The 23600-nt window shown below is 38.3% G+C and overlaps 1 protein-coding gene across 1 annotated transcript; it reads right to left on the bottom strand.

Annotated features, from left to right (window-relative positions):
• Positions 1-607: 607 nt before the first annotated feature.
• On the bottom strand, positions 608-23358 carry stk17a (serine/threonine kinase 17a). Its single transcript, XM_067486798.1, has 7 exons — positions 22916-23358; positions 13156-13368; positions 4574-4721; positions 3759-3885; positions 3624-3672; positions 3206-3385; positions 608-2770 (listed from the first exon to the last, which is right to left on the bottom strand). The coding sequence occupies exons 1-7, from the start codon at positions 23095-23097 to the stop codon at positions 2419-2421; spliced, it is 1251 nt and encodes a 416-aa protein (XP_067342899.1). The 5' UTR covers positions 23098-23358; the 3' UTR covers positions 608-2418.
• Between the last annotated feature and the right edge of the window lie 242 nt (positions 23359-23600).

A 23600-nucleotide genomic window follows, 5' to 3' on the forward strand; every position in this document is an offset into this window, starting at 1 on the left:
AATGTGTTATGATTCTGCAGTGATACAGTATAAGTCAGCATGACTGCTAAAACACCCTTTCCTTAAAAAATTATGGAAATCCTCAACAGATCATTTTAATTGTTTATTTAAAGTAGCGGACATTCATGTACACATCGGAATCATCACTGACAAAAATTTACAGTACATACCTAATAACAATCTAATGCTTTCGCTGTCGACATGTATAAGTGGTCTGTCTTTATTGCTTCAGAGAGGACTAAATTTTGGGAAGGTCATCCCTCAACATGTGAAAATATGTGACATGGCTTTTTACACACTCCTTAAAAACAAGAACCATGTGCATCGTGTACTGTAGACAGAATTAGAAAAGTCCTAATTCCTTCTCAAAAGAAATTTGCAATATTACACAAAAAAATACCTTAAGAAAAAAAAAAAAAAAAAAAGAAAAAGCGATGACCTAAAAATATTAGTACCTCTAAGCATGGCACCAAACAAAATAAAAACAGGGTTGCATAGGCAGCAGTTTGTTATGTGCAGGTGAAAGCGGCACACACGAGGAAATGGAAACAAATCGGACAGATTTGGCTCATCAGAAGAGTTTGTGTTATTTTCCTCTCACTGTAAGGAGTAGTAAGTGCTATAAACACTCAACTGCAAATCAACACATCGGTATGCATGCACATATATATGACAAGTGGACCTATACATATCCTATACACACACACACACACACACACACACACACGCACACGCACACAGCCTTTAGACACTGTGGAGAGATTTCCACCTATTTTAGCTAAGTGGAACTTAGTGGCCTACATTTCTCCAGAGCAATCAGAACATGAAGCAGACAAGTTTTACTTATTATCTGGCATCAGTGGCAAAAGTGTAAATCAGTTTCTGGTAAGTGGACCAATTGTCTGGGATTGTAAGAATCTACTGTACATGAACACATTGGCTAGTGTCAAAGTTAGAACAATCTTTATTTAACCTGGGAGATTTCTGTCTGCATTTGTCTCTTTCTCAGTGGTTTGAAGTATGTACCAAACATGTATGACCCCTTTAGATGCAAACAATGAAAAAGTAATGCTTTAAATATACTGTATTAGGGTTTACAAACCTGTTAATGATGAGTGTGTAAACAGAGGGAGCCTGGACAACTAATGACTGGTAGCACTGACCTGAGCGAGCAGTCCGCCAGGACGTGTGCCCCTCCTCTGTTTACGAGTCACCATAGTGGATGCAATACTCGCCACACTCGACATCTGGATGGAAAAGATACTTGCACTAAAGTGCTTTTTCTCTGGACTCAGCTTTGACTTGACTGAAAAACTGAATCTGCTCTTCTGCTATTTTATATTTTAACATCACTTTCTTTGCTGAGAGGGTCTTGTCAGTCACATTTAATGTAACACCACCTAAATAACATAACCCTCAAGTGTTACTAAAGCTAATAGACATAGTGGTGGACTTGAGTGTTGTGACAGGAAGTTGACACACGTTAATGGATTTTACCTATTCCTTATGAATTATATATTGGGCAATAAGTATTGTGAATACAGTGAGGTCAGTTGAAAACGGTGTATTCATTATCTTTCTGTTTAGCAGAAAGTAGTGACAAAAGTATTTTTACCCTGTAAAATGTCCTGCTTATTTAATATCCTGTTCAACACAAAGTTTAAAGTTTCTTAAAAAAAAAAAAAAGTGCTTATGTAAATCTACAGTATATTAGGAGCTGCATTAACTAATACAGTTTGCTGTATCCGGTCTGACACTGCAAACAACCTTTTGATGGATAAACACTAAAACTGAATCAATATGTTCCTCAGTGTGTTTGTTGTCTTATTTCTGGTCAATTTCCTGCTCCATTAAGCTTATTTTTGGTTATACCACCTTAGCTTGCAGCATTTATAAGCATGTTACCCAGAAATCCAAACATTTGCTTTTATCTATTAAGATCTAATGCCCTGTGATGGAACATTTTACAAGCATATTTGCAGACTTAAAGCCCAATGAAAGATGGATAATTGGATTCAGCTAGATTTTTCCTTGATTATTGAAAGCTGGTTTAAATAGAGGACTCCACTTTTTAAAGTTAAATTTCCACAAGCTACTGTAGTTTGGACATGTCTCAGCACCTCAACGTCACAACCTTTGACCTGTTGCTCAAAGGGAAAAAATAACTACACCAAACCAGATACAAATTAAGAGACGTAAACCTCATTGTGGGTGATGATGTATTGTGGAAGAAATATATAGGTACGTACTAAAAAAAATTAAATTAAAACCCAAGCGCTTAAATAAAATCAGAGTGAGTTTGAAACATCACCTGAAGAAAAATGTACAGTATATATGGAGTGGATTTTAAATATTCAGGTTTATCTTGTTACTGAGACAACATCAACTTTTCCTCAGAGGTTGTAGGTGCGAATGAGGTCAGTAGATGAACTCCCCAGGGACCTCCTGCAGGGCACTGTAGGGTTCCTCAAACTTAAAGCGTTTGGAGATGGCCTTCTGCTCAGCAGCCAGAGCCTCCTTCTCTGAGGTGGAGGACTGGCGGCACTGACCCAGAGTGTAGGCAGCCATGACTATCAGCTCTTCTGTGACTGGGCCTTCCTCCCCCTCCTCCTCCTCCTCAGGTGTGGTTATGCTGCTGGGAGGTTCAGGGCTACTGTTAGAACTACTGGCGGTGTGGTATGCTTCTTGGTTCTCGGCTGTCTGGCCTTCCTGAGAGTCCAAGGACTGAAGCCAGGGATGTTTGAGACATTGCTGTGCTGTAGCTCGATCCCTGAAAACATAAAAATATGTAAATTGTAAATAGACTTGGAATTCAGCTGCATCACAACAAAATGACATCTGGCTTTCTCACCAGCTACAAATTTAAATGTGTAACATATGGATGAAGAAAACTCGGTAACAAACCCGTATCAGTAAAAATCTAGCATTTTATACATTAACACTGGAATTTCATGCTTTAGGAAATGAGCTGTTGTACTGTGATAAAGCCAGATGTTATGTGAACATCTTTAGCTGCTGAGTTAGTAGTCAGTAAGTCTGCATTACTTCACAGACACAATATAGAACTTGAAAAACACAACAACAGGGAAGTGGCTTACATTAAAATGTAGTTATTACATTATCAATATAATCAATTAACAGAAATGCCTTAAATAAAAAAAGAAATAATAAAATAAACTCAATTTGATGTGAGTTGTGGACTGACTGTGGTCGTTTGCGAAGCAGAGTTTGGATGAAAGATAGAGCGGCCTGGTCCAGCTGCTGCAGCTCCTCCTCTGTGTAGCTCACATTGAGCTGGGAAATGTTGAGAAATGTCTCCTGCTTGTCCTCGCCCACGAATGGAGAGATTCCTGTCAGCATCATGTAGGCCAAAACACCAATGCTCCTGCACACACATCACACGGTTTAGATTTCTAATAGAATAACATTTTATATCTTTATAAAAAATGGGATGGTGGCAGTTAAAATGGTTGCAGTCTTAAAATGATACATACAACCAGCAGGTGGCACCAGACTGTATAAACTCTACCCAGTAATTTTAAGGATGGTAAATAAAGTGATGAAGGAAATAACATTATTCCAAATGTTTAAAAAAATTAAACAAACAAAGGTCCAATATTTACCACATATCTGTTGCTGTGCTTATGGGCTCATAATTAAGAATCTCAGGAGCTGAAAAGATAAACACAAACATGCAAATTATCAATATGATTACTTCAAAAAAATTATCCTATAAGTGAGGATAAGCAGCAACTCACCAACATACTCCGGGGTTCCCATGATCTCTCGGAGCTCCTGGTGGTTGCAGACCATCCTTGACAGACCAAAGTCCACAATCTTAATGTCACCCAGAGGAGAACTGCTGGTCAGCAGGATGTTCTGAGGCTGATATGACATCCCAGCACATGTCAAAATGTTAGGAAACACTCATGTGCATATCTGTTTAATCTGTACCGTCTTCTCTACTCTACTCAATCACTGTATTACAGGTTACGCGTGTATAAGTTTGTTCTTCACCTATTCAAATGCAATATTGCAATATGCAATAATGTGACCAGCAGATGTCACTATTGTTTATTTTATTAAATTATTCAAAAAAGTGAAACATTTTTAATTCTAATGCTTCAGTACTTCAGTGCTTCATAATGCTTTGTTTTTTCCATCACCAATTGCTCAGCAGAAGTCTTTCCTGTGAAAACACTTGGGAGTGTGATCCATAGATAATCCAGAGGAAGATATATTTTTTGCTAAAAACCTATTTCAAAACTGTTTGCCCATTATACTCAGGAGAAAGCACAAATCTATGTCAGAGAGTAAGCTGTCCAATCATAAAATGTACAGCTAAAAGTACATACATATACAGCTAATAAGCCACGTTGAGTAAAAACAGAATGGTTCATCTAAACTGACTAACTTGAGAATTTTCAAGATCAATAAAAGGGGTTAAATAGCGTACAAAAGAAACACGTGCAAAATAAAGGTGATCCTAGAGGACCGTGTGTGTGTGTGTGTGTGTGTGTGTGTGTGTGTGTGTGTGTGTGTGTGTGTGTCCGCACGTGGGTGCCTCCACTACCTTTAGGTCGAGGTGAACTATGTTATTCTGGTGGAGAAAGGCAACTCCCTCCAGAATCTGCTTCATGAGCCTTTTCACATCTTTCTCGGTGAAGGCCCCATCCTCCCGATCTGACACACACTGGTTAAAGATCTCACCTCCAGCAGCACTGCACAAAACACATAGTACATTAGATGATCACTTGTTCTCTTCAGCAATCTTAGTAACAAGGTCAGGGGGTCCTATAGCCTGGACAGCTCACTAGTCTCATGCACAGAAACAGACACATATATACATAGAGTATATATATATATACATATACATAGAAAATATACATAGAATATATATATATATATATATACATAGAATATATATATATACACATATATATATATATACATAGAATATATATATATATACATATATATATATATATATACATATATATATATATATATACATATATATATATATATATATATATACATAGAATATATATATATACATATATATATATATATATACATATATATATATATATATATACATATATATATATATATATATATATATATATATATATATATATATATATATATATATATATATATATATATATATATATACATATATATATATATATATATATATATATATATATATATATATATACATACATATATACATACATATATATATACATATATATACATACATATATATACATACATATATATATATATATATATATATATATATATATATATATATATATATATATATATATATATATATATATATATATATATATATATATATATATATATATATATATATATATATATATATATATATATATATATATATATATAAAAATTTTGTTCCCAGTTGTCCTAACATTCATGTGTTTGGACTTTGGGCTTCCTGTGGTGTTCCAGTTTCGTCCCAAACTATAGCCTGTGTTCCCTGTTTCGTCCACAACCTCATCAAAATGATGTCAGGCTTTTTATGGTGAATCCCACAAGACACCACAGAAATAAATCAGCCCCCAGAGCAAATGTGTGAATGTGAATGTGTTTTCAGTTGCTGGAGGCGATGGCAGAAATAGCAGAGCACCTCCAAATATAGCAAACTAATTATGAGCTTCTCTTGAAGGAGGACATTTGTTCTGTTGACTGATCTCCACCTCTCCACCTCCAACATGAGAAAGCAGGGCTAGCAAAAAACAGCAAACAGAAAACTGTCTTAGCCTGAATATAAGCCACTATACTGTGGAAAGAACCCTTAGCTTCCTATGATCAAATATAAATTCAGGGATAAACTCAATTCTATACTCAAAAAAAAAAACATGTAGTCAGGAATAGACAAGGTGTCCCCCTCAGGGTTCTGGTGAATCAGGCTTTATCTCAAAGGAAGGAGGAGAGGGTGAGGTACATGAGGTGTGAGTGCATATGTTTTGGGTTTTCAAGGTGAGATGAAAAGGCCTTTAACCCGACTAGAGAAAATAAAAACCTTACCATTCTGGAGCTTGGATCTGATGAAAGTCAAATAATTCCCTACAGGACTAGGGATTCTACACTCTTATCAAATGTGTCTTAAAACAGAAATTAAGTGCTCACTGAAACAGGTGTTGCCTGCTGTAAACATTTCTTCTGTTAATAGAGGCGTTTAAGAGATGCCTCCTATATAATCATCATCCAAAATTCAGTGTTTTTAGATTAACGTTCCCTACTTCAACTGCAGCTCAACAGAAAACTTTGAAAAGACGGAGAGGGAATTTCACACTAAATAGACTTCCACTGTAGAAGACATCCATAAAAAATACATTTGAGGAAACATGCCAGCTGTAATGATCACTCTGTCATATCCTTCTGCCAGCGTTGGATATTTGATGGAAGGCTCCTTACCCACTTTTTAGAGGCAATACAAAATATTAAAATATTCAATTATCCTTTAAGACCTTTCAGTGCCACTGCTGTGCCCTGCTGTGCCATGGCAGTGCTTAACAGGGCACAGTAGAGCAGGGAGGGTTTGATTTTGCATCTTATGCTTTAGCTTAAGTTGTACTGTTCCTCTGCCAAAACAAATACGGCGGCGACCGTTTTGCTGAAAACAAACATTTCCCAAAACTATTTCCAGTTGTTTGTGATACATTCATATACAAATATAAGCTTTACTTTACCTTCCTGTTGCTATGAAAACTCACTGCAAATATTAATTAAATACCCAATGGCATAAATGCATCACTTTTACTTTTTATGCCCTTTTAAAATTACTGTCCGCATCACTTCTATCTGGGAACGGCAAATGCGTGGTTCAGCTGGTTCAGTTATAAGGGTTTTTTCCTGTCTTTACACAAATAACCACCCCACCCTTACTACACCGACTCTGTTCTTGTGAATCATAACCGAAATCCTAGTCTACTGCTTTATTAGGAAAACAGTGTGTTTAAGCAGGAAGACCAGAAAAAAAAAGAGACTCATGATACACAATTAGGTCAGCTAAGGGAATGTGTTTGTGTTTTCTGAAACACCACCACACACACACACACACACAGTTCTTTTAGCACGTGTAAACTGTTGGTAGAGGATCAGACAGAAATGAATGCAGTCTAACGACTACTCAGTTTTCCCACTCTACTTTGAAAGGTCTCACACATGAGGTTTATGTTGACTTTTTTCTACATTCTTTTCTTTCAACAAGTGACCAATATTTTTAGGCCATGTGCATAAAACATCTCTTGTGATTTTATGATCAAAGTCTGTTCACTAACTCATCTGCACTTTTCGTGCTAACGAGACATCAGCCTGATGTCTGCAGACAGCTGTTAGCTAAAGGGACGGCCTGAATAAAGTAGAATGCTGTGTTCAGTTGACTTCCACAGGCTCACATCTTGTAGCCAGAGATAATTTATTTTCAACACACTCAAAACAAGACGTCAGATCACTGTACAGACTCTTTATTCAGTCTGTCAGTCTCATGGATGACGCAGAGTAAGATAGCGACAGATCGGCATAAACAAATTATTTGGTTTACAGGACTGTTATTATAACAACTATCATCTACCTTATGTTTTCCTTTTTGTGCAGACTGTAGAAACTTGATTTCCACAAAGTAGACATTTTACAAATCATGCAACCCTAACTGAACAAGTATTCAATGATTAAACTTAATAAATGACAAAATGCTACAAGTATCTCTTCTTTTGCAAACCTTAGATCCTCAGACAGGAGACTTCAAAAAGTTTTTAAAACATAATTTAAAGGGGACACTAGAAACAGAAACATGCTAAACATGCTTTCAATGAGATGATCCCAGACAAAAGCAGATTGGTGTACTGCCTGTGTGTGTTGCCCCTGAAGCTTGACAGTGGCTTTGAAGCCCAGTGAGAGATCATGTTCATGTAGGCAGAGGGCAGTCAGGGTTTGACTGGCAGCTTGCTAATGTAATTAATGAAATCAGTGTCAACTCAGTGCTGTGGGAATCAATTCAGCTTTAATCAGTCACCCATTGCACACAACCTCAGATGGTTTACCATCAGATGACCTACATAATCTGCTTCATATCTCAACTACTGACTCACCATTCTGATACCATAAATAAAAACATCCATTAAAAGTTGGGTAATTGGAAAGGGTTTATACTTAATATCTTAGGAAAAACCTTAACTGGTATAAAAAAACTGTAGAGACACTGCATGAGCGTGACAGGAAGAGGGAATACTAAGTTTAGAGTGAGGTCAAGTGAATGACTCAGGGTGGCCCTCAATGCTGCATTCATGTTTAACAAACTGAAGTTTCCCACATTGTAATTGCTCCATTTGCAGCAAAAAATAGCAACTTACAGCTTGGCAACGGACCCATGTTTGTCCAAATGCCTGAATCTGAATCTGTCACCTCTAATCATGTTTAGAGCCAAATTAACCTGCCATAGGGCTTCAGCTCAACTGAGCCAACCCAACATGATTTCTGACATATATTTTCGCCCTAAGCCTGAGTGAGGATCAATCGATTTATCCACCCATCAAACAAGTATTTTATTTGTACTGCATCTAAAGCAGTTTGATATTATTCCTCTTTGGTAAAGGAGCTTCCAATGTTCACTACTGAAAATAGGACCTTACTAAGACATTTCTTGTGTGAGTAACACTTGTTAAAAACCACAGAGAACAGCTGTTTGAGGAAATCATTATTATTATTGTTAGTTACAAACCAGTTTGTAATTGTGAGCATTAACTGTCATTCCTGTGGTTCTTTCCCATATGACTCTCTGGGCGAGTTGCCATGCTTTGGTTAGTCACGTGTGCTCGTGCAACTCAACTGACATAATGAACTCCCAGCTGGAGCTCGGCCAGCAATGATGCCATGGAGCTCTCTATAACTGTCATTCTTCGTTTCTAAAAGCCTTCCTCTTTCTGCTCAACAGTTCCCTTATCATATATCATATCTGCACTATTATTGCTTCTGTCTCTCCTTTTTGTTACTTATTTTGACATTCCCCATTAGTTCTTTCTCTCTCCCTAGCAGCTTGAAAAAAAAAAAAGCTTTGGCCTCTTTGCCTGTTTTCCTCACAAATCCCTCCCTTCCACTGGGGCATGAATAGTATTCTATATCAAACTGACCCTCATTCATAGAACATTTGGCCCCTCCTCACTTGCTCCCTCTTCACCATTTGCCCCACTATTTGAAATATCTGTCAACAAAATAATATTTGGGGAGAAAAAAAAGTAGAGTATGAGTATGCTGTTGACATCCCTCCAGAGAAAGAATTAAAGCATTCTGCTCTATTTCTCTCTGATTAAAAAAAGCACAGAGGAGGCAAATATAAAAAGGGAGGATGAGGTAGGTACATAGATGAATGATGCTGTTACGAGCTCTGGTAGTCACATGGATTACTTCCATCTGACATGTACCCCTCCATTTAGATGAGTCACATGATCATTTTATGAAAGGAACTGATATTTTTTTAGTGTTTGTCTATTATTGTTTATCAGAGCTGTTTGAATAGGCTCATCAGGGGGGCAATAGGGAGGGTCTATGTAGGGGAAAGTTGTCAGCCAGTAATGGTCAAAACAAGACATGTATGCGTTTTCCTGCTTTTGAGGTGAGAAACAAAACCAACTTGCTTTATAGTTGGGGGTTCCCCATCAATATTTCACCAGATTGAAGGAGCTACTTGGATGAGTAGTGAAAAGTTTTAAACTAGGAAGAAAAAAAATTAATGGGCCAAAGACAACTGAATGTTGGTATCAAGTAGCTTAGTGCATGTACAGTACAATAAAGTGCAAACAGAACCCTGTTATGATTAGTTATCATTGCTTTATAGTTTTGCATAACTAATCTATGAAAAGTATACTGTAACAGGAAGAACATGAAGGAGATGGATACTTATTCTTCCCTTTCTGTTACAAAAAACAAACAAACAAAAAAAAACACTCTACCAGGAAATTTGTAGGGTATGGTTAAGTATGGTGGTCCTTTACCCACAGTCACTGCCAAGGCAAAGGGGGTACAATAATGACTTGTTAGCAATGGTAAGGCATCACAGAGAGCTTGGATCGTGATGTTTATATACTGGGCCTCTACATGCCAGATGTCAGACCTTACACACCAGTGCATTCTCTTCCAAGCCCCTTGTTGCCTCATGCTAACCATCCAGGGTGTGTGCACCTCCTCCACCTGCTGGCACATTTTCATGGATAAGGGGGTAACTTCCATTGTAGATACTTGCCAGTCCTGCCTGAATCTAAGACCACTGTGTTCTTACCACAACTACCCTGCAGTACCCTGAGTGGAAAAGTAGTTCTGAAGTGCTCCCACTGCATGTTATAAAGTGTCGTACAAATATCTGCTACAGGAGCTTTATTGGAATGGTAAATGTAGCAAAATTGATTCATATCACTTATGACAATCTTTAATATAATGTTTCAGGGTTTAGTGGGAAACATTAATGGTATTAAAACACCAGCCAAACTGTAATCTTTCTTAACTGTCTTTCTGCACTAATCTGTGTTTTGTGTGTGTGTGTGTGTGTGTGTGTGTGTGTGTGTGTGTGTGTGTGTGTGTGTGTGTGTATGGAGGGGGTATGTACCAGATGATTGTGCGTTTCTGTAGCAACAATCACCATCCTCAATCAGTGCAGCAGTTAAATCTGAGATTATCCTGTATATGAACAATGGCTGGGATTGGGATTATGGACTGAGGTGGGGGTGGACTGTGCAAACTGGAGCTGATCTCCTTAACAAGACATTGCATTGTATGGCATGTGCGTCTGACAGCACATAATTCTGTAAAACACTACAATCTGCTGGCTTCTCTACCCTAATTATCCACCAGAGTGAGAAACAAGCTTGATGACACTGACCTTTTAGTAAAAAGCTCAGGAAACTGAACTCAGATATAGATATGATTTTGAGACTTTGTTTGTCTATTCTATAATGTAAAAAATAAAATAGGCATTAGCCTGGAATAGCTGTGGCACAGCCAGTTTTTATGCGGTACACCAACAGCATTTTCTGTTAACAATTACTTAACCAATTAGGGCCAATTTATACTTTTCACGTCTGTCTGAAATTCATGATCTAAATTTCATCATCTCCCCAGTCTGAGTACCCAGAAATACTCTTTATAGAGCCACCAAAGATTGGTGTCCACACAGGTTGTCTGCAGTCACAGTGAATTGAATGTGCATTTGCGAAAAGCATAAGCTAAGAGTTTATTACAGCCACAGAAGGTATGTAGCATCTACCTTACCCTCCTTGACACTATACAGCAGACACTTTTTTATGCTTTTGTATTTATATACAACAAGCAATGGGGCTGATTGCAACCTGCCGCCTAACCTGAGCCTGGTTCTGCTGAAGGTTTCTTCCGTTAAAGGGAGTTTTTCCACTCCAATGTTGCCTAGGGCTTGCTCAAGGGGGGATTTGTCAGGTTTTGTTTTTTAACATACCTCTATAGTCTTGACTTTATTTTGTAAAGTGCCTTGAGATGACCAGGTTGTGAAATGGCACTATATAAATAACTATAATAATAAAGTGGAAAGTTAAAGTTGAACTTCTTGTTGGTACTATCCAGATTTACCATCATGTTTTGTAGTGAGCATGTGTGGAACATGAGTGTGTCTGCATGCCCAATTGTAGTCTGAACAGAAGTGTGTACAAGGGCAAGCGGCTTGTATGAACCAAGCTTTAGAGTGACGCTAGGGAATGCATGTTCTGACAACTCTAGAAACACTATGTATGTTTATAGAGGGGGTTCTGGGAGTTACTATGGTAAAGAATGCAGGAAAAATCCAATACAGCACGTAGGGGGGGAGAGAAAGAGAGGAAGACATTTTTGATCAGCCTGGTGTGCCATGGTCAGACAGGCATACACACAAACACACACACATACTATGGGAACCAGGTCAAGCATGGCCCAGGCTGACCAGTGAGATGAGATCACCGACAACTGGCGTTGTCTACTGTAGTCAACACCATACAACATTGTGTGTGTGTGTTCGTACACACACGCGTGTGTTTGTGCATGCATGCATGCGTGTGCTGCCGCGCACGTGTGCGTTTGAGAATCCCAGTGACTGGATTCAATGCATCAAACTGCTGTCAGTGTGTCTGTCCCTTCATCTCTCAGTCATATGCCTGGGACACAGGAAACCTAATCCACTGCTATTCTATAAAACAATGCGCATGCATGTGTGCGAGAGCGTGTGTGTGTGTGTGTGTGTGTGTGTGTGTGTGTGTGTGTGTATACAAGGGGACACAAGCGAGGCACATTGTTGGAATGCCTCGTGTTTGCGAGAGTATTAGGGTTCAGCTCAAAGCTCTGTAGCACAGTTTACAGTTACAGTTTACATACCCTTAATCTGAAATGGTAAAAGTAAAAAAAATAGTTTTTTAATAGTATTTAATGCACATTCAACAAGTACAATTGGTTGCTGATTATGTTAGGTTTACAACAGGGTTAAGTTTGCATCCTTTCACATGCAATTTCATTGTAAACATGACAAACATAATAATAATGCACAATGCTAGTACAAATATTCTTTTATCATAAGAAGCAAAATAAATGGTCAAGGAGTGTATGAAAAAAGTTATATTACATATTGAAAATGAAGTTAGTGCAGAAGTTTTCACCCCCCCGGTCAAATATAATAAAATTAACTTAAGAACATTTGTATTAGCTAATTGTGCACGACATATTATGTTGATGAAAAAATTACTGTTTTACTTATTTTGCATTTCAAAATAAGGGCATGAAAAATGTTTGTACTGTACAGTACTGTATATAACCAGAGCATCACGTGTCTTTTTTTGTATTAGGTCATAGGCAAAACTATTTTTTGGGTACTGACATATAACAGTCTGGTGCAAACACTTATGGGTCATACTCTAAAAAGGTTTCTTAACACATAGCAAACTATAAATAATACACCACCACATTGGTTTGACTACTTTCTCATGTCATATTAAGTACCCCCACTCATAGTTCTTGTGATGTTAGTTGTAATTAAAAACTCTACATCTCAACAGGAAAATCCTCCGTAAACTGAGCCAAGTGTTCAGATCTTTCAGGTTCTGTAAGTGTTAAGGTTGAAATACTCACAACTCAAGCACCAGTACCATCTCTGAAGCCATCTCATAGACCTGGTGGAGACTGACCACCCGGGGGCTCGTTGTGGCCAGCTCCAGCACTGCAATCTCATGTATTATCTCCATCCGACAGTCCTGGCCTTTCCGTCGTTTTCTCATGAACTTTGCAGCATAATCGTGGCCTGTGCATTTCTCCACACACTTTCTGACCACAGCAAACTTCCCCCTGGAAGACAAGAAGAGCGTTACTGTTGTATATAGAACGGCCATGTTTAGCTAAGGGTCAAATTGGAGGTCTTTTTGCTAACATATACCACAGTAACCTGGGTTGCTTAATCTTAGTTTTAATAACAGACCAGCTTACCTGAACTGAAATGGCAAATACAGATCATAAAAAGAAGAGACTGTCTGCAATTCCCCATAAAGATATAATCTGTGTCAGGTGTTAATAGTCGTTTTATCATGGCTTATCAACAGTTAATTCTCTTTACTGTTTATTAAACAAGAACAACTGTCTTTAACCGCTTTTGTAGATATAAAATCTTTCCTTTAGCTGCAACAAGCATAATTAATTCAATAATAAAAGCTCGCTGCCTCAAAGTCCACGTGAGAGTGATGGGAATGTAACAAAAATAGTTCTTCATATATTCTGTTTAGTTAGAAACAATAGTAATTGTCAAACTAAAATTCGTATGTGCTGAAAGTGCTATAATAAACGTTAGGAATTATTTAATTCATCATCTCAACCAGATGGAAATACTTTCTGGGCTCCATGAATGCTGGTACAGATTTTCAGACAATTACATCCAACAGTCAGCATACATATCTTAAAAAGATGTAGAACTGCCACCTATTTAAAACACAACCTTCTGAGATTGCATTTGCTAGGTTTTTGCTTGCCTTGTACCTCACTTGTAAGTCGCTTTGGATAAAAGCGTCTGCTAAATGACTAAATGTAAATGTAAATGTAGGTTTAAAAACATAAGTTGAATGAATTTTCTGGATGGGACTGTGGATTCTGTTGCCAGTGCTTCCCATTCTCTTTGCACCACAAAAATCAGGCCTGACCTAGATTTATCACAGACTGGCCGTAGGAATTCCTCTGAAATGCAGTTGATGATGGAGATGACAGGCCAACATCATGCATTCCCTCTGGCTACTGTTGCTGTCGATGCTCCAATAATGAGTACAGTAGCAGCACCCTAACTGAACCTGACCTACCCACAGCCAAGACTCACTCACACTCACATGTCAGACTTGTTCTGTCTGCTTCTTCCAATGTGGCATAAATAGATTTAAAAAATATTTATATTTGTCCTTAATCCATATAATGTAACAACAAGCTTAAACTTAAAGTATTTATCCTCCACAGTACAGATTTGCCACTAAATGCTGATATCCTTGCACTCAATTGCAACACAATTTTCACTAAAAAGAATTTAAGTTGACATCCACAATTCTCTGTTCTAATTGAAGAAAGATTATTCTTTAGAACTTCATTGCAACATAAATAATAAAACAAAAGCAATCACTTAAGTCAAGCACCTTGTGTACAAGGGCTGTATTGGATCTGATACCCGATACTGGTACAAGCACTGGGGAATCAGATTGGTGCATTTGAAATATGTTGAAGAATGCACACAAATAAAGCATAAAAGTTAATGGGAGGAAAAACAAGCTGTTAGGATATGTGCTGGGGCAGTGAAGAGGGGTTTATATGAAAGGTTTTATTGTGATATAATCTTTTTCGGACTCTCTAAGCCAGTGATTCTACTTGTCTACTATTCTACTATGTCTGCTAATATCTACAATGTGATTTGGATTCAATTCAAGGGTCTGGAATCAATATCATATTTTCTGCCCATTTCACACAATCAATTACAATTTTATTAACTTAAATATGCCACCAAAATAAAACTGTTTTTTAAGCTTATCAGTCAAGTGCAGGACTTTGTTGTGCATATTCCACTCCTCAGAGGTTTCTCTCAAGACTGTCATAATATTTATTGCAACACATGTGTCGCTCAAAACATATGTTAACAAGTTACCCGTTTCCAGTTCAATAAACAGCAGTGCCATTAAAGAAAATAGAATAAAGGCTGACTATGGTCACTATGAGAAACAGTAGGAGCTAAGAGATGTGTATTTTTTTCTTAGAGTATGTGGTGGATAGCATACAGTCAAAAATATCAGCACCCTTGCAATTCTCAGAAAATTGGTCCAACATTGTCAGCTTGCACTATCCGTCGCCATCTGAATGAAAAGGGACGCTATGGTAGGAGACCCAGGAGGAACCCACTGCTGACATAAAACGCATAAAAAGCAAAACTGGAGCTTGCCAAAACTTATGTGACAGAACCACAATCCTTCTGGGAGAACGTACTGTGGACAGATGAGATATTCTGTTTACAGAAAAAGAAATGAGGCCATCAAAAAAAAAAAGAACACAGCCCCTACAGTCAAACATGGTGGAGGTTTAAAGATGTTTTGGGGTTGCTTTGCTGCTTCTGGTTCTGGATGCCTTGACTGTGTGAATGGTATAATGAAATCTGATGATTACCAAATAATTTTGGGGGGCAACGTAGTGGCCAGTGTCAGAATCCAGATTCCAGATCTGAATCCCATAGAACACCTGTGGAGAGATCTCAAAACAGCAGTTGGTAGAAGTAACAGTTGTCCGAGAGAAAAGTTGCATTTTCTGACAGTATTGCAAGGCTGCCAATATTTTTGGACAAAACTGTATTTAGGGCAATGGTTCTCAGTAGTGCTTTAGCTCAGTTGGTAAAAGGCAGTCGTCCACGGACCAAAGGGTGAGTGGTTCGATCCCCGGCCCTGGCTATATGTCGAAGTGTCCCTGGGCAAGACACTGAACCCCTAACAGCCCATTCCCGTCCCCAGCTGTGCAGTGCCGGTCCAAGCCCGGTAGAAATTGGGGAGGGTTGCGTCAGGAAGGGCATCCGGCGTAAAAACTGTGCCAAATCAACATGCGGACAATGATTCGCTGTGGCCACACTGAACTCATGGGATAAGCCGAAAGGACAAAAAAAAAAAAAAAACAAGTTCTCAGTAGTGCTTCTATAAACCCCAAGCACTGCACATCTCCCTGTTCTAACCCACACCTGATTTACACTAGCTCTAGATGACCTGCGCACACCTGTTTTTTTGATAAAACACATAAAGCCATACTCATGAAATGTTTGAGAGGATGTCCTAGGAAGAGGATATGTCTTTTAAGGACACACAAAGATAAGTATTTAAAATCATTCAGTGTGTCTAATGTGCTGTACACTGATTAGTATTCACCATTTGCAGAAGCTGTTCATAAGTCCATGGTTTGTAGTGTAAATGAACATTTATGCTTTACTGATCCAAACTTGGTTTTATATAAGGCTTAGCTTGAAGTGTCAATATTTCCACGGCAGATTTCACCACTAGTTCAACTGACTTTGTCTTTTTTGATTAGACATAGATACCTTTAAACTAATAGTTCCTAATATCCTTCCTGCTAAAAGCATTTGTTATAGTTCAAACTAGCTGGCCTGCACAACAAAGAGAGAAAGAGATACTTAAGATGAGAGTAACTCATGTCGTCTTTTTTTTTTGTGTGTGAAACCACAGCTCAGAAAAAGAACAGAATCTTTCAGATTGAAACACAATGAAGAAGACTGTATGGAAGTAGCCACTTCATCCTCAGCTGTCCTCATATGACAGTCATGGGGCTATAATAGCTTAGAGCTTATTACATAATTTTGTGTTTTACATTACCACAGAGAGTTTTTACATATCTTTTTATTATTGAAACTTTGCTGCAGGCCTATATTTACACCACACATACACTGCATTGGTCATATAATGGAGCCCTACAGTACATACAATACAGCATAAAGTTGTTGTTGGGGGCACAAATAGAACTGCCATTGCTCTGTGCTGTATGTGTGGTCATGCAGATACAGTAGATGCTGTTTGGTTTCAGAGTCTGATCCTGGTCATTAGAAAACATACTGGGCCACCTCAGCCTTTTTCAAGCAATGTCACCACAGCTCCAAAGCCAGCAACTTTATTCACAGACCACAACCTGACAGAGTTGACTTTCGTAAGTATGTGTACAGATGGAGACCAAATCAGAGGAAAAGGTGGTTAAAATGTATAAAAAGAATCGGTCTCTTGGATGAAATGGATGGCTTCAACAGGTTTCAATCTAAAACCAAGCTGTAGTAGCTAGTGTTAAAAGTGCTATAGAATGATTAGAATTAGAATATAGTGTAAATGAACATTTATGCGTCACTGATCCAAACTTGGTTGTATATAAGGCTTAGCTGGAAGTGTCGATATTTCCACGGCAGATTTCATCACTAGTTCAACTGACTTTGTCTTTTTTTGATTAGGCATCGATACCTTTAAACTAATAGTTCTAATATCCTTCCTGCTAAAGTAAACAAAAGTTATTGTCCTGTGCTGGTCAGTAATTTCAATACATGTAGATCATATGAATAGAGTTCTTGGTGGAAAACACAAACTATAAAAATGGAATAAGTCAAAATTTACAATAATACTAAGCTCAGCTATCAGCAAATCTAAAAGCATTGTCAATGTTACTAAAGTAACATTGTTTTTTGAAGTCCCTAGTGTGGCTAGGGTGGTTATGTGCAATCACTTAAGAGCTCTGCACAGGACCATATGGGCTAAGAGAGTGGCCCTTCATGTCACTAAGACCCATCATGGAAAAAGCTTTGGGTCTTAACCATAAGGAATTCAATGACTGCTTGACAATGCCGCAGTCACTAAAGGAGCTTGGCTGTGGGCCATCTGGGACTTCCATTGAGAGATATATACCAGGGGATTACCTTAAATTCCTCTATCATCACCCTACAGTACCTCAACCCTTAAATGTAAAAAAACTTTTAATGGACTAGGAAATTCATATACATCCCCAATTCAAAAAGAGATGGCAAGATTTGTAAATCCTGAGTAAAAACAGAATGCAATGATTTTCAAGTCTCATCAACCCATATTTTATTTACAATAGAACATATCAGATTCAAACTGAGACATTTTACCATTTCATGGAAAATATTAGCTACTTTTGAATTTGATGGCAGCAACACATGTCAAAAAAGTTTAAACAGGGCGATGTTTACCATTGTGTAGCGTCCCCTCTTGTTTTAACAACGGTCTGTAAATGTCTGGGAAGTGAGGAGACCAGTTGCTGGAGTTTTAGGAGAGGAATGTTGTCCCATTCTTGTGTGATGCAGGATTCTAGCTGCTCAACAGAACTGGGCCTTTCATGCTTTCATGCTTTTATGTTTTATGATGGACCAAGTGTTTCCTATTAGTAAATGATCTGGACTGCAGGCAGGCCAGTTCAACACCTTCTCCTGTGAAGCCATGCTGTTTGGAGGGATGCATTATGTGATTTAGCATTGGATGGACCCTCTCTCTTTATTCTACAGGACACGACATCCATATTTCCAAAAAATGATTTCAAATTTGGATTCATTTGACCAGAGAATAGTTTTCTGTTTTACCTCAGATCATTTTAAATGAGCTTTGACCAAGAGAACATGGCGTTGCTGCAGTGGAGAAACATGCCTGCTTTTAATGCTGTGCCACCTGAGGGACCAAAGATCACACATATATCCAGCTTTGACCTTCGCCTTGTGCCTTGCACACAGAGATTCCTCCTGACGGTCAGAATCTTTTGATGATATTATATACCGTACATGGAGAAATCTTCAAAGTCTTCACTGTTTTGTGTTGAGGAGCATTTTTCTGAATTGTTTCACAACTGTTAGATGGAGTTTGTCACAGATTGGTGAACCTCTGCCCATCTTTACATTTAACAGGCTCTGCTTCTCTGAAATGCTCCTTTTATACCCAGTCATGTTACTGACCTGCTGCCAATTAACCTAATTAGATCTCAAATGTTCCTTCATTAGTTTTTTTATTTGCAGCAATTACCTTTCTTCCCTTTTGTTCCTTCTGTTCCAACTTTTCTGAGATGTGTTGCTGCCATTAAATTCAAAATGAGGGCAAGGTTTAAAATTAAAATAAAAGTGTTCAACATTTCACTATATACAACTCAGGGCTGAGAAATAATTCACTCTCTCTTTAATGCTTCTAAGATTTCAGAGAATTTCAGGAGTTGGAAGGAATGTATAATAGGTTAGTCCTTCTCTTTGATTCTAAGCATTTGACAGTAACGGCTGAAGACCTAAAGGTTACTATTAAGCTTCCTGGATGTTGCTTTCAAATGATTTATACACAACACTAAAACACCACTACTTATGTTCCCATGCCATAAGATGAGGACTTATTTAACTACTCTCTAACTGAGGGTAGTCTTGAACTTAACCGTGCCCCTTTAGGCCCAGGGAAAACTGAATGGGCCACCTATAAAGCTTTAGTCCACAGGGAGTTTCCCAACAATATTCTGGGAGGCCAAATGAGTAGAGAAGGATTAGATGGGCTGCCACATCTTATTCCAGAAAATGATTAACATCACACTTTGCATTTTACACACACACACTCATAGAACTCTGTACAATAGACAGAATGTTCTGCATGCTTGTTTCATCATTATGCTTCAGCTTTAAAACCTGCTTTCAGCTGTGTTTTAACCACTGACACAAAACAGAGTGCAATATTGTGATCTTGTGAAGCAATTTTGATTTCAACGTAATGAATAAATAGGATTAAATTATCTCAGTTTTAAGTATAATTTCACATAATGCTATGTCTCTAAACGTTTTTTTACATTTAAAACTATAAAAGCCTATAGTTACAATAAACCAGCAAAGAACGATGCATTAGAAGATCAGTTTATGGTCGAGCCTTTAATCTGAACTGGCCTCATGAATGAAATTCCACTGCTAAGTTCAGAGAGCTTAACCACGGTTCTCACTAAGAGTCACCCAGTTGTATGGCACAAGTTGTATGGTTGAAGAATGACAACTCCTTCATCTGTTATTACACTGATTATCTAACACCCAAAACAATATCCCTGGTGAAGGCTAAGCTGTTAATACATCGACTGAATGGAAAAAATAATAATTTGAGCCGGATGTTCAGAAACCCAATATTTATGCCAGTGGTGCTTTAATAGTGATAGCGGTGCTTTTAAGTGGTCTCCTCATTCTTTATTTTCAACCTTGCCTTATAAAACCAAATGACATTTCTAACTAATCTGCAAACATAACTGCATGAACATAACAAAACATCCATTTACTAATAGAAATCATCTTGCAAAATGATTGCTGGGAGGGTGTTGGTTGTATACAGCACATGGCTTTCATGCCACAGAACTGATTTTGAGTTCCATGTGTTTTTAAGTTTGGGCAATAAAAGCAAAAATTTTAAAAGGGAAATAAAGTAATTGAGTGTAAAGTCTTATATTTTTCTCAACAGACCAAACGCTTCGAACCTTATAAAATGCTGTGCCTCAGGAGGTACAGACCTCATCTGGGCTGTGCTGCAGACTGCTGGGTCACCTCAGTGTAAAGGTGGTGATGAAATGTATGAATTCTTATAAACTGACCACATCTTCTAAATCTAAATGGGAACTTTCTTTTGTAAAAAAATATCAATATCAAAATACAATAAAGCAACGGTCCTGGGACGATTAGGACAACAATTACGTTTGAGCAGGTATTACCCTTAACCACCAATCACCGCTGCATGCGTGTTCTCCACCAGGGAAACGCAGACTGGGCAGTGCTCTCAAAAAACTGGCTAGAGGCTGCTGAGATCCCCACTGTCTGTCTCCCTTGGAACAGCGGATTTAACAGTGCTGAGATGAAGTTTAATTTGATAAATCTGGATAAATTGATCACATATTCCCAATCTAAATGGGGCCTTTCTCACATAAAAATGTATCAAAACTTAATAGAGCAGCAACAACCATAGGATGAAAATTCCAACTTTGAGCATCCTTTTCAAGCTACGCTGGCTCTTTTTGAACCAATCATTTCCGAACATATGAACACATTTCCTATTCAGCTGGCAAATTACCTACTCTGAAGCCACGAATACATTTTTGTGGTGGATAAAATGGCAACTGTGTGCAAGCACTGTGAACCATGTCTGGTTTATGTTAGGAGCAATACTTCCAAAGTAATGAACCATTTCAGAAGACATCACCCACGTGTGTCTGTTCACAGCACAATAGGGGAGCTTGAAGAAGTAAAGGGTAACTCATTCTGCCTGCAGCACTTAGCCCCTCTATGCAGATTCAGACAGGGCAAAATCTCTAACTAAAGTGTGGTGGGCTTTCATAGTTAAAGGTGTACAGCCCTATGCAGTTGTGGAGAATCAGGGATTGCGGGATATTATAAGCAGCACATAAATAAATATAAAATGAACAGGGCAGTGTTGCTTTTTAAACTGTGTATAGTGTGCATTTGGTTTATGTTGTACTTCATGTTAATAGATTTATTAGGCCACTTTTATTAAAAGTACTTGACACCTAAGAGGGTTATGTTTCTTATGGTCTTTAACAAAAATAAACTGAACTGAACCAAAAACCATGGCCAAAACACAGTGATATTGATCAAACAGTTAATTCTGTGAGTTGTTCCATCCACCCCTACCATCTTTAAAGTTATATGAGGTTGCCTATATTTAAAAAGGCACTGTGTATCACTTTGGTTTACATTAACCTAAAGACTTGAGCTTGTGTTAATGAATTTACCAACTACAATGCGGTAGATCAGAGTAGTACTGCACAATCATGTAACCTTTCATGCTGTTCTAGGGCAGCTAATCTCAGTCACAATGTCAGGTCATGCGATGCAAAGACACACACACACACACACACACACACCCTTTGTTGTGACCCTCTAAGACTCAAACATGAATTACTAACATAGCATACTGTAACTTGGCTGAAAGTCAAAACTGACGGCCCAAATAAAAGTAACAAACCACGTAACTAATCAAAACACACCTACAATGTGACTTAATCATTCTATGGACATTTAGTCAGGCTAAAAGCCTCCTATACCTAATTTAAAAAGCTTGGCCTTGTGACTTTGTTAGGGAATCCAGAGCCTACATGGTGGAGGATATTTCCTCTAATAATTAACCTTTCAGAAATCCTGTAAAACATTAGCTCTTCAAAAGGGCACATAGGTGCCAAATAACTAACATCAAACAATAGAATGGGCTCAACTTTCCAAGATAAACACAAATGTGTTTTCTGATCTGATAGTAATGCTTTTCTTAGCTTTTGTTATCTGTAAGAGGTATTTAGTCACACATATACAAAACAATTAAGTCCTATAACCATCTGAATATTAGGAAAATGATACTGCTTTTGAATACAGACATAAATCAATTCCAATGTATTTTTATGTATTACTGCAAGAGTCACTGGGGTAACAGCAGAATGTCAACCAAGAGCTTTTGCACCGTCTTTTCAATTTAAGAATCGATAGATGATTTTTGTAAAACTGCAGGAAAGAAATGCAGTGAAGAAACTCATGGTTTGCTTTTACAACCCAATCAATCCAATCAGGCCTGGGTCTTTTAGCCTGGCAGACAGCCCACGGTTCCCGTGCCAGCGCTGTTCAGTCACTGAGCTGCCGAGTAACCACCAGCCATTATAAAATAGAACCATATACGTACATTGTTTAAACGACAGGAATTCGCCCCAAATGGCACAGAGGTTGCGTTTTGCAACAGGTGAATGTACCATCTCCACAAACGTATTTCCATTTTTAAATCAACTCGAGAGCAAAGTTGACACTTAAAACTCGTGAATAAATGCTTCCTCTTACCGTCCGAGCTCTTTACCGGGAATAATGGTGTAGTGGTCGTTGAAACACTCGGTGTGGATGGTGGTTTTGATTTCGGACAACAATCCGCTGACGCTCCGGTCCTGGCGAGGTTCGGGTGCCGGACTGTGCTGGACCCGGGTTCGGCCTCTCGACTCCCCGACGCGTGGACATTCAGGGATCATTTTTGTGCCGCAGCGGTTCGAAACTTGTAACAGTGACTGGAATAACTCAGCTGACTCCACAACGCGCGACAACTTCAAATAAGCATTAGCGCGACAGAACAATATCACTGTCTGGTGGCCCAAGAATTAAAGTTTGATATTCTTCGAAATAACGCAGCTGACCAGTTCATTTTGTTGTTATTCCGTCTGAACTTGACTTTTGTTCGCTCTGCGTTGCTCAACTTGCTCTTAACTGACAAACCAACGTCTGCTTGCAGTTACCATGGCAGCTGCTGTTGATTGACAGACGTGCTGACCAATAGAAGGAGCAGGAACGCTGCCGCTCAACCGATAAAGTGTCCGTCCTCAAAAAAAGATCGGCCCCAAAATATCCAATAAAAATGTATTTAATAGTTTCAAGTTTATATTTGTGCTTTTGACACTGACATTTTATTTTCATCTTACTTTTTATGTTATAAGGCCACTGTTAATAGTGCTGCTGTCAACAGTCACAGACCCCTAAT

This window comes from Channa argus, chromosome 19, assembly GCF_033026475.1.
Source record: "Channa argus isolate prfri chromosome 19, Channa argus male v1.0, whole genome shotgun sequence".
Lineage (NCBI taxonomy): Eukaryota > Metazoa > Chordata > Actinopteri > Anabantiformes > Channidae > Channa > Channa argus.

Bases quoted from the DNA above. Each gene is read 5' to 3' on its own strand.
- stk17a (XM_067486798.1), bottom strand. From the start codon at position 23,097: ATGATCCCTGAATGTCCACGCGTCGGGGAGTCGAGAGGCCGAACCCGG. The intron at 13,369-22,915 runs GTAAGAGGAAGC...CTTGTCTTCCAG, and splicing joins CCCGGTAAAGAGCTCGGACG to GGGGAAGTTTGCTGTGGTCA. The intron at 3,673-3,758 runs GTGAGTTGCTGC...TTATCTTTTCAG, and splicing joins GGGAACCCCGGAGTATGTTG to CTCCTGAGATTCTTAATTAT.